This window comes from Homalodisca vitripennis, chromosome 1 (genome assembly GCF_021130785.1).
Source record: "Homalodisca vitripennis isolate AUS2020 chromosome 1, UT_GWSS_2.1, whole genome shotgun sequence".
NCBI classification, from domain to species: Eukaryota; Metazoa; Arthropoda; class Insecta; order Hemiptera; family Cicadellidae; genus Homalodisca; species Homalodisca vitripennis.
Genome location: NC_060207.1, coordinates 7,846,084 through 7,858,207, shown reverse-complemented (window position 1 = coordinate 7,858,207; position 12,124 = coordinate 7,846,084). Strand labels below are relative to the sequence as shown.

Sequence of the window (12,124 nt, the reverse complement as noted above, 5' to 3'; positions counted from 1 at the left end):
TTAAGGGTTTTACTTAACCGACATTGTCCAATTCCAACATCATTTTTACTATACGCGTTATGGCTATGAATTTCATGTTTAAATTTAAGTAAATTTGGATTTTTATGTATATAAATAACTAAATCATATATATATATATGATTTAGTTATTTATATACATAAAAATCTAATATATATATATATATATATATATATATATATATATATAAATTTATAACAGTTTGGAATCGGAAGTCCTTGAAGTGTGGTTTACAATGATGCTCTCTAGGCTCACATTTTTAAGAGCTCTAATAGCCTTCTTCTGCAGTAATAATATGTCTTCAATCCTAGAGCAGTTACCATACAGTACTAGTCCATATCTAAAAACAGATTGGAAGGAGGCAAAATATGCAGCTCTAATTTAATTTACTGGTTTTGTATCATTCAGTCTACTCAAGAGATAAATAGCTCATGGCAGTGTTAGGTTTGGGGAGAAATAAAGTAAACATGTAGAAACCCCAGATTTTAGTTTCTGCTCTCAATATGTTTTTAAATGACATTTCTTTTTTTTCAGACATCTTGATATATCCCAGTCAAGTGATAAGTTACGCACTTTCCGGAATGAAAACTACACACTGGCTGAAATTGTTAGATGTCTACCAAATTTGGTGTCCCTGGATATTTCAGGAACAAACTTAGCAGGAACAGGTAAGCTTTTAACACATTAAAGTAATGTGTTGCAGTATAGTTTTTACGTTTTATAACGGCCATGGGATAACATGAACACCCTCTACAATAATTAAAGGAAGGATCATTCTAGCAGAGCTTTATGTAAACATTTGAGTAAAAGTTAAATTTGTAAAGAAAATAACTCTAAATAAAACTATGTTCAATTTTAAAATGTCTAGACTCATTTTAATTCTTCACTAGGAACATCTGTGAACAACTATTTTACTATTTTGGTCCTTGGAAAAGAAGTCTTTTTAAAAATATCCAGAAAATGTTTTATGCAGAACTTGCAGCTTTACTTTTAATGCCGAAACACATTTTAAGGCACATGAGCACTTCCCAGAAAACTCGTGGGTTAAAACTATGTTGTCCAACTACATGCTGTAGGCTAGGCAGATTACTCGGTTAGAAATGAAAGTCAATTAACTGACTGAGTATCTTAAAGGGATTGAAGACAGTTGTTTCGAACATTAGCTTGGGCAATGGGAGGAGGGTTCACAAATACTGTTCCATGAGGTCTCATTTGAAAATCCTCAGTATATAATTATAGAGAAAAAATATTGGAAAATTGTATCATGTGTAGCAATGAAATATTTTCCAACCAACTAATTTATACTTGAAATAATAGGTCACATTTATGCATTTTAATTGTAATTGTTCCATTGTACATAAATAAAAATTACTGGTAAACTCATCTCTTAAAAATGCTGGCTACCACTGATTTATATATGTGGTTCGTTATCGCAGAGTTGGTTTAGACTTTGCAATTTCTACCCACAAACATTGTTAACATCAAATATACTTAGGAATGTCTTCAAATCAGAATACCTGTTTTAAAACTGTTGTCTGATGTGTGTAACATGTGCATGTATGAACTCCCATTGACATCTCGGATCTCAGTGGCTTGAAGACAAATATTTAAATAAATCTAATAGCCTACTTCCAGCCCACATTCATTGATACAGTGACAGTAAAAGATTGATTTAAATTATGTATAGACCTACAAAAGTTTTAAAAACTATAAATTGAGCAACTGTTATTTTTTCTTTAGCACACAATTCCGGTAATGTTCAAGAGATTATTAATGGGAGCTGTTGAGATAACTCATTAATAATTTGTTGCCAAGATGGTTGTAAGTTACCATTATTACTTAAAAGATCAATTGAGTTAGAATTTACTTATTAAAATTTATTCTAAGAATGATATATTTAATACTGTAACTTATTTTAAACAGGAGTTGCTGAGACAAAGAACGAAAGTGGAATGGTGAGTGATATACCAGGTTTGAATTCTCGTGTTCTGAACCCTCTGCAGTTCCTCGGTCTCTATGGAACCCAACACGGTGCGTGTAGGCGTCATGACATCCCTGCAAAAGAGGCAAGTTGTTAAGAAAGAGTATTATAGTTTTTAACTACTGTTACTGTTCATTTAAATCTGGGTTGACATTTGTAGATTCTTTCTAGATACTTTAAAACAATTTATACTTAACATTTTCTTTAGATCTAATCTTTAAATATCCTTTACAAATTTGGTTTAAGTATTGATTTTGTAGTACAGTTAGAAATACTAATATAGTATGCCTGGGATAGAATAGTTTAAGGGAACTAAGTAAGGATAGACCAGTGATCATAACAAAAATACCTTCAAGATTTGATGCTGATGAGTTGGATTCAATTCACAAGGAGATAATTCTTGTTAACAGTTATATTAAATAATTAGCTGAACATATGGAATCAGTTGCACATACTTGATTTGGATACTCTTAATAGACACGATTTAGCATGGATTACACATTAACAACAGTGGGAGAAATCAATGGGCTTATCTTATTTTTAGCTTAGTTGATGGTATTCCTTTAATAAACAAAAATGGAGCAAATGGTGAACAACATACTGAAACAGATGTACTTTTTGAGAATATAACACAAGAGTAATTAGTGTACATATGTCAAGTATCATAAAAGAGTTTCACAATGATAAAACAGTAGGGTTTGCACATCACATTTCTTCTGACTTTCATGCCCCTCGTCATATGTCAGCTGGAGTAGCCACAGTATTTAAAACATATACCGGTAAACCAACACTTGTTAAATGCCTCACCAACAACCTGTATGGTCAATATGGGGCCTCTTGTGTACATCTTTATTACCAAGGATATGTACTATGGAGAGCCCACCATGAGTGAATCTGACACTGCATTTAATCAACTAGTCGAAGATTTCAAAAGAAGAGGGTTGAAGCATATAATATGCTTTCCTATTGGTTGTGTTCAGGATAAAATTGACAGCTCGATTTGTCACCAATTTGATAAAATTAATTAACTAACTGAAAACCCTGAAGGGAGCAGCCTTGAAAATATGCCTTCACAACTTCCTGGTGGACCACCCACTATATACCATCGAAGAATTCACAGAAATAAATAAAGAAGATTGGAAGCTCTGACATGACTCCTGACATCTCTTATTTATTATTGACATCATTCTGTAATTTGTTAACATTGTGACACTATTACTGTTCTTGGATGGAACATCCAAAGCGCCTCAAGAAACAGCTGACAGCATGGCTTCTGGATCGACTGTTCTACTCGGAGGGGGAATTCCTGAATTCCTCATTCAACGTATAAATTTATACTGAACCTTATCTAATATTGACGCATGGCTGTCAAATATGTCAAATAAAGAGTTGTCTTGAAGAATATGTTAATAAAGAAATATGACTATGACTATGACTTTGACTAACTGGAGCCAAGATTATTATTGTATCATATAACAAAAAATCTAACAAACTACTCGAGGAGGACTAACACATGAAGGTTTTTACAGGTAATGTTCTCTCTTATTGACGTCAAGAACCTTGACTTGGTAACATGTTCTAATAAAAGTGGTTCAGTAGAAAACTTTCCTCCTACTTTGACTGTAATAGCTGTGGAAAACCACCTTCCACCAGAGGAAGATGTGCTGAGGAATTTAGCAATTACATCGACAGAGCTGCCAACTCCTGCTTCTTAGGACCACACCTTGAATGCAGCCCTGACAACTAAATTGCCACAGTATAGTGATGGGTCCAGTGATCTGAAGTAATCTATCATGGTGAACATGTAGTTAAATGTACATCACATTTTATAAATAATAATTTTAAAATTGATAGTATAGGTACTAAAAAAAACATGTCAACAGAAAATTCTTTTTTAGGAGGAAGATTCAGACACAAAAATAACTAACAATTAGGTAACTTGTAATTTAAATAAAAAATAACATATCCATGTTTCATATTAATATACAACACCTTCTGTCAAGAATAGATTGCTTACAAATAACTTTAGAGGAATGAAATTGAGAATTGAAATTAAATGAAATGAAATAATGAGTTTATTCCTCCACAAAAATACGGTTTTACAACAATCTACATTCTAGGAATATACACTGCCACCTCATGCAGTAGTGAGGCAGCGCAATAATAGAAAAAATGTTTATTAGCTAGAGTTCAAACTCTTCTTTATAACTGACCGCTCACTCCGTGCAACCTGCTAATCACTTTATTTCATCTTTTCAATTATACAATTGCCTTATTTGACTAATTCGTTCATGCTTTTAGATATTAAATCTTTCTCTTGTCACTATACAGTATTAAGGAAACAAATATTTAACATTTAACGGTAACAAAAATAAAAATACATAATTATATCACACATTTACAAATAAATAATATAACAATGAGGTAATAAATAAATACACACACTATCTACATTTTAACTAAATAAATAGAAAACAATAAATAAACTGACAAAAAATAAGTAACTATATAAGTGTATTGTTTAAGAAACTGATATCACTATTTTAAACAACCATTTTTTCAACTTAATACTAACAATTTTACTGTGCTACAGTCTTTTACTTCAGAAGGCAGTTGATTAAAGTATTTCGCCCCAACATATTTAAATTAAATGAAAATGATATAAAAATTACTGTTATAAATGCATAACATATTTAACAGACTTACAAAATATTTATTTCTGAATTTGGCATGTTTAAAAATTCATCGTTACCATAGAATGGATGAGCAGCCAGCCATCTATGTAACTTACGTTCAACCCTTTGGGTGCCGGAGCATCGCTGTCAGCGATCCCGCATTATATGCAAAAAATGCCAGAATCGCTGATAGCGACTTCTGCAGTAACGCTTATATTTTATATAGTATTTATCTAAATTGGCTCAATTACTATACATACGCATTCCAAAGGCTTCAACGTAACTTTTGATGTAGGTTTTGTTGCATTTTGGTTAGATTCTGATTTTTACGGTGGTTGTAAAGTGAGTGCGTCAGTCGCGTTTAGAATCGGCCGCTACGCGGACGAGCCGTCACGTGTTTTGTTTGCGCTGCTGTTTATTTCACAAATTATATTGAAAGCTTTTATGTGTAAATGGGTTTGTAGTGTTAGTATCTACAAATTATTTCGTTTGTGTGTGTTGTTCTAGTCTGTGTGTAAGTAGAACAATGATGGCCGCGAGTTATGGCGATCGTAAGCATCTAGTACTTTACTAAATACGTTTGTATAGTTTTTGTGTTTGTTCAGTGATATTTATAAACAATGAGTCGTAAAAACATTGCTGACAATGAAGACCTACTATTGCAGGCATTAGATTTAAGCATTATCAGTGTAGACAATACACAGAGTGTTAGGTTAGGTTAGAAAATTTCTAGTTTTGTAGTGGTTCACATTTTCATATTTATTTTCCAAACTTTATTTATAAGTATAAAAGAAATGTTTATATGTCTTTTTGTAAATAATTAAATGGAGTGTATAAGATAGAATAACTAAAAGTGAAAAAAATAAAATATTTAATTAACACTAAGTTGTGTCAAAATAAAAAACTAACTGTTTTTGCTCATAAAGTTTTTGTTAATGATTTTTTTTATTTGTATAAAAACGTTAAATAAGTGATCAATGTATTATATGTATAAAGAAAATATATTTATCTAAAAAAATAAACAAAAACCCAAGACATTTTACCGATAAATAAATTTGTTATGAATTTTTAACCAGACCCTTGCAGAATCAGGCATTTTCGCTCGGCATTTTATGCATACCATATAGCAAAACGCTGCGGCACTCAAAGGGTTAAAGAGACTAAAGTATAAATCTTTGGTTGAGAGTGCTAATGTATTATACACATTACACACACATTGTAGCATGGCAAGACTATATTTTTCCAATCTTGTAAAAGGTACATCAAGACAATTACCATGACTTGTAGATGTTTAATGGATTTCATTCCTTACATTATATGATAAAACATCTTTATGAATATATTGCAATAGATAAAATATACCAAATACCTCAATTAATAAAAAGTTGTTTACAATATTAGTCAGGTAGTGAGACGGTAATTATTCGAACAGCCTTCTTCTGTTTGAAAAGGCTATCTTTAAGGTTGCTGGAATTGCCCCAGAAAATCAACCGATAGCAAATTATCAACTGAAATAGATCTTCATAGTAAATAGTAACAATGTAATGTTTAGAAACACAACTCACAACACCTATTAAGAGATAAATCACACAAGATAGCCTAGTGTATAGTTGTTCAACCTGTTTTGCCCATGATAGCTTACAATCAATATACACACCTGAAAACAACACAATTGTCAAATTCAATATCAGCTGTAACAGGCCTAAGATTAAACAGAACTGATTTAGTTTTGTCATTATTTAAAAGTAAATTATGAGCTGAAAACCAATTTGAAGCTAGTTTTAAAGTATTATAACTTGTAATTGTAAATGAATGATGTTTTTATCAATAGAAAAAATTGGTGTGATCCACATACATACAAGTTTAGACTGTTGAATATTAATAGGTTAGACTCCTGTGGAACACCACATCTAAGCTCACTAACTGAAGACCACCGACCATCAAGATAAACAGTTTGACTCCTCTTAGTCAGATGAAATCTAAAAATTGTTTTCCATATTCACTGATGCCATACTGTTCCTTCTTTTCAAGCAACAAGCATGATCAACACAGTCAAAAGCATGGCTTAAGTTAATAAAAGTGGTCTAGGTATATTCTTTGAACTCAAAAGCATTGAGAATCTCCTTTACTATACCATCAGTAGCAGATATTTTTGATCTACCCTGCCTAAAGCTAAACTGTTGGTCAGATAAAAAACTATGTAATTGCAAGTACATGCTAACCTGCTTATGAACAATGTGTTCAATTACTACCAAAGACTAGAATAAGCGAGATGGGACGGAAACTTGCCTGACTTATTTTTGGCCCTTTTGTAAATACTGGAATCACTTTGAAGATTTTGAGACTATCAGGAAATACACCCTGCTCCAGGCATAAATTTATACTAATTGTAAGTTGTTCTGCAACATGATCCACTATTTTCTTCAACATATTGCTAGATAGGCCATAGAAATCCTTAGTCTGTTTTTTTTTTTCCATTTGACTTATAAAAGACCTTATTTTAGAGACTAACACTTGATCCTACTTAAAACTATCTGGGTTCGTAAACATTAGGCACATATCAGTAACCGATACTGAGCTAGGCTTTTTTATATTTGACCTTATTTCAGTTATGGAATCAATAAAATAATTGTTAAAATTATCAGGGTTTATGTCCCAGCTCGACTTATATTAAACTGTATTATTAATGTCATTAATAATGGCCCAGGCTGCTTTACACTTGTTATTTGAGCTTTCTATAAGATTAGCATTGTAATTTATTTTAGCTTCATCAATGGCTGCTCGATAAGATCATTTAAGTATTGCCAATGGTGTTGTGTAGCGGGTACATTGGTTATCGCAAGATGACCAGATCAAGCAACGTCGAGCGTGGCTGCTGCTTGGATGGGTGACCGCAGAGCTATCCTGTCCTTGCAAGCAGCCCGCCTGCCCGGCCATTGGTGGTGGTTCGGAAGTCACCTTTAAGCCGTTGGTCCCCAGGTTAAGTGTTAGAGAGGGCTTCTTAGCCCTAACTTTGCCTGGTAAAATAAGACATATTTACTTTACTTTTAAGTCTGGGCATAACAATCTTTAACACATATAAACATAGAAACTTTGTACTTGTCATAAGCAACCATTAACAGACCATAAGCAACCAAGTTACAATGACCATATTTTGAATGTCACTTCTAGAGCCAATGCTCTCATCGGTTTCATTGTAAGATCTACTAGAGACTTTAGATCCCCAATCACCATGGTCAATCTATACAAGACCCTAGTACGCCCTGTTTTGGAATACGGTTCTGTAATTTGGTCACCCTATCAAATTGGCCACAATGAGATGCTGAACAGGGTTCAGGTACGTTTTGTGCGTCTCCTCGGAATACGACTTGGATATACCTTTCTGGGCACTCCAGTGGCTGAAGTGGAGGACATGTTTGGCTTGCAGTCCCTCTCTCTCCGAAGGAAGTTCCTCGACCTTGTGTTTTTGAACAAGATCGTGAGTGGTGTGCTGGATTGCCCGGTCATCTTAAGCTACATCGACATCTCCATCCCAAGAGGTACTAGGTCGAGGACAATCTTCCAGAGAAGATCCATGCCCTCATACTATGCATATAACTCATCGGTCCCAAGACTTCTCCGCTGTGGCAGTGACGTGGCTCCACTGATTGACTTCTTCATGAGGCCAACTGGATTTAGAAATGAACTGTTTCAAATTATTTATAAGAAACCCTAGTTGGGCTTTTTTGTGGCGGTATCATAGGTATGGCAATTTCTGTTTAGGGTAAAATTTTTACACACTTTTGTTACTTTCTGTATGCCTAACTCATTGTTTGTTTGTTATTGTCTTGGTTGTTGGAGTTTGTTCTAGGTTTATCTTTTGTTATTTCTTTAGGAAATTTAATTTTGTTATTTTTAAAATTTTTATTATATTGTTATAGTTTGTTTCAAGTTTATCTCTTGTTATTGCTTTAAAAATTTTACTGTTATAATCGTTCAAGTTTTATTTTTGATTGTTGTTCTCTTTTCTTGTCTGGGCACTAGTCTTGTTACACTTGCTGTTTTGCTCACCAGCTCCTGCCTCTTTTTGTCTTAGTTGTTGTCCACATATTAATGCTATTATTGTGTATTCATATAGTATTAGTAGGCCTATATTGTATTGTGTTATTCAAATATTATTAATTATTATTGTAAAAATGGTGGATACCGTTGATGAATAAATAAATAAACAGAGATCTAAGATTTTTTTACATCATCATTAAACCAGTTACCCCTGTTTTTAGTTCTTTTATTGGGAATACAACTTAATTCCTTAACCAATTGATAAAGTTTCAACCTTAAAAGTAATAAACGTTGTAAATTATTTGAGAATTTAATTTAAATCTGAGTAACAGTGACATACATGGTGACACGTGCACTGAGTGGTGACAGAACACAACCAGCCGCTATGTGTGGCATGTCAGCGGAGGGAACGATCATCTGAGACTAAATTTGAATTGAGCGTGATATAAGTTTTGGCCACATTAGTGGCCTCCTGATTGCAAAGGGTTAAGTAAAATACATTTTAATTAAAAATATAAACTCTTATTAATAGTTGTCAACCTAGCTGGTGCAGACTCCCATTCTCAGCACTTCGCTTCACTATTGATGAAAATTCATTTCTGCAGAGAGACCACGGGCCCTATTTGACCTACACACTATAGTTTGGACACCTGTGATCTAGGGTACAATTTCTCACACAGAAATGTTCTGTATTTTTATTTATTTAAAATATGATTAGGATTAATCGTGAAGTGTTCCTTTCCAAGTGGGGAAAGCATTTTTTTTTTTTACCAACACAATATCTTGTCGTTACAAAGCCTGTAATTAAAAAAAATTTATACAGAGAAAATGGGTTACAGCAGTAACATAATTGTTATTTTTTAATTTTATGAAGATATTTATATGAAAAATTGAAATTTAGCATTTTTCAGATCATTATCTATCTATCATGGTTGATAATGCATGCTTACGTGTTTTCAGATTTCTGGAGATGCTAATGAAAAACAGATCCTCAATGCAGCAACAGCTTATATAGATCGATCAGAAGTTTTACAGCGAGTTTTGAATGATCTGTATCACTTGTTCAGATACGACCATTGTGCACAGATTTCCAAAGCTTTGAATGTGGTACTAAATGCAATGGACAGACATATCTCAGAGAAACACATCCAAATATCTGGGAGGTAATGTAACCAACTAATATTGTATATAACTAAGTCACTTAAAAATCTGAAACAAGAATATACTATTGTATTTGACAGAAAGGGGAAAAGTCTTGGCTGTGTAATTATTTCTCTGGTTGGAAGAGAACTCATTTAACATGAATTAGCATATGAAGCTAGGCACTAAACGCCAAGACTCTACATCGCCAGGAATCTGGGAAGCTAGACATTAATGTCCAAACAGCCTGAATCTCAGTATTTTAAACTTCTAATAAAATAATTTAATGACAGTAACATTGTCCTTGTTTACTCAATGTACTAGGTAGGCCTTGTCCTGCTGCCTAGGATTATTATACAGGGTGATTCACAAAGATATGCAGAAACTGTGGGAGCCCATTCTACATGTAAAAATAATGATGGATAATAGTTGGATAAAAATTCATTTAATCAAAGATCTATTCGATTTCCGTGTACTATATTTACGAAAAATGAAAAAATGAGATTTTTACTCCATTTTTAGAATTCGTTACTGGTTTTTCAAAATCTACTTAGCTTACAGTTCTGGGACTTGTTTTATTCAATTTATCAGGATAAAAACCATTAAAAATGATGGAATTCGCCCCTTAACCTACCTTACCAGAATTTTAAGAAGACCTCGTTTTACACGGTGAGCTGAAATCCATGCAAAATCTTTCACTAACCGTTAATCGCTAACATAGCATTTCTGGACACAACTTTTTCATTATTTTTACATGTAGAATGAGCTTCCACAGTTTCTGCATATCTTCGTGAATCGCCCTCTGTATAAATATTTAATACTTCATTACATTGACAGTGTGATAGTTGTTTGGGCTTGTGTTGCTAGCTCAGATAATGATTGGAATTATTAGCAACTTGCCATAACTACCAGAATGGCCAGAACTTAATTTCTATTGTTGTTCAAGTACTGAAGATATTTGTTATTAATCCTTAACAGATTTGCTTATTAATCCGTAGTGCTCGGAAGGCCACGCTCAAGACCACAGTCTTTTACTGCACTCAGATATTCAATGTGATGCGCTGTCCTCCATAATCGGACAGCCACACTATAGGCTACTATACATTCTGTCACCCAGTCGGAATTCTCCGCAGATCACTGGTTGATCAGATTTACTTTTCCAGATAGCTCCAAATCGGCTTCACTTGCCTTCAAATGACTATAATATTGTTGTATGATAAGATTTAAATACCTGCGCTGGTGTAAACAACAGACCATAATGTCAATTATTATTTGTTTGACATAACATAACAAATTTTATATTTTTTAAAAATATAGTTATTTTACGTAACTGTAACCATGATTGTGGGTGATAAATTAGTACTAAATCGTTGTTTCATAATGCACTTAAACTTTATTTCAAAATTATAAATTTGTAAAATGCAGTTTGATTTCATTATCAGTGTTGTACTTGTTTTAGTGAAATATTCATGTTGTATTATATTTAGTTTTAAGAATTAAAAACTGCACTGTGTAGCTTAGAGTGAATAAAATTGTTTGTATAACAAAAGGTGCATTATAATGGTATGACCTTTATTTAACTCCTTATTTCTTCATTGTTCCTTCTTGCTTGCTTAGACCTTGTGGTTGTTTTGAACATGATTTTCTGAGAATTCTACTAGTGGAGTGTCATTGGTCAGTGTAAGGGGTAAGTACTGTCATGAAAATTAACAATGCTACTTTTGTTTGCAGTGCAACTCTCTTTTACATTGTGAAAAACAAAGACATACCGCCTTTCCCTGCCAAGATCAAAAGGACCACAATCACTACTCTCTTGAATGGTATGAATGCTCATAGAGATGATGACACAATGATGCGGAACGGTTGTCTGACGCTCTGCCAGTTCAAGATACCCCATGATGTGGTAGGTATTAGTATATGTATGTTTGACTTTCAGTTCATATTATTTAGTACAATTTTTGGGAGATATTTGTCAAGGTGTGAGTTTTAGTGATTATGTGTTAAGTTAACCCCTCAGTGTCAAGTGCTTTTTGAGAGGCTAGTGTAGTCAGTGCCAAGCATTTATGACAGGTCATATCCCACAGTGTCAAGCGTTTATTGTGAGGCTGGTGTGGTCAGTGCCAAGCGATTATGAGTCTGGTGTGGTCAGTGCCAAGCATTTATGACAGATCATATCCCACAGTGCCAAATACTTATTGAGAGGCTGGTGCGGTCAGTGCCAAGCATTTATGACAGGTCATATCCCACAGTGCCAAATACTTATTGAGA

General features: G+C 33.5%; 1 protein-coding gene across 1 annotated transcript in view; it reads left to right on the top strand.

Annotated features, from left to right (window-relative positions):
• Positions 1 to 12,124, top strand: part of LOC124356881 (protein zer-1 homolog) — a 43,392-nt gene that overhangs the window by 10,013 nt on the left and 21,255 nt on the right. The window contains exons 2-5 of the mRNA XM_046808157.1: positions 554 to 687; positions 1,943 to 2,085; positions 9,677 to 9,879; positions 11,588 to 11,759. Coding sequence (XP_046664113.1) covers positions 554 to 687; positions 1,943 to 2,085; positions 9,677 to 9,879; positions 11,588 to 11,759 — 652 coding nt within the window. The remainder of the gene's footprint in view (positions 1 to 553; positions 688 to 1,942; positions 2,086 to 9,676; positions 9,880 to 11,587; positions 11,760 to 12,124) is intronic.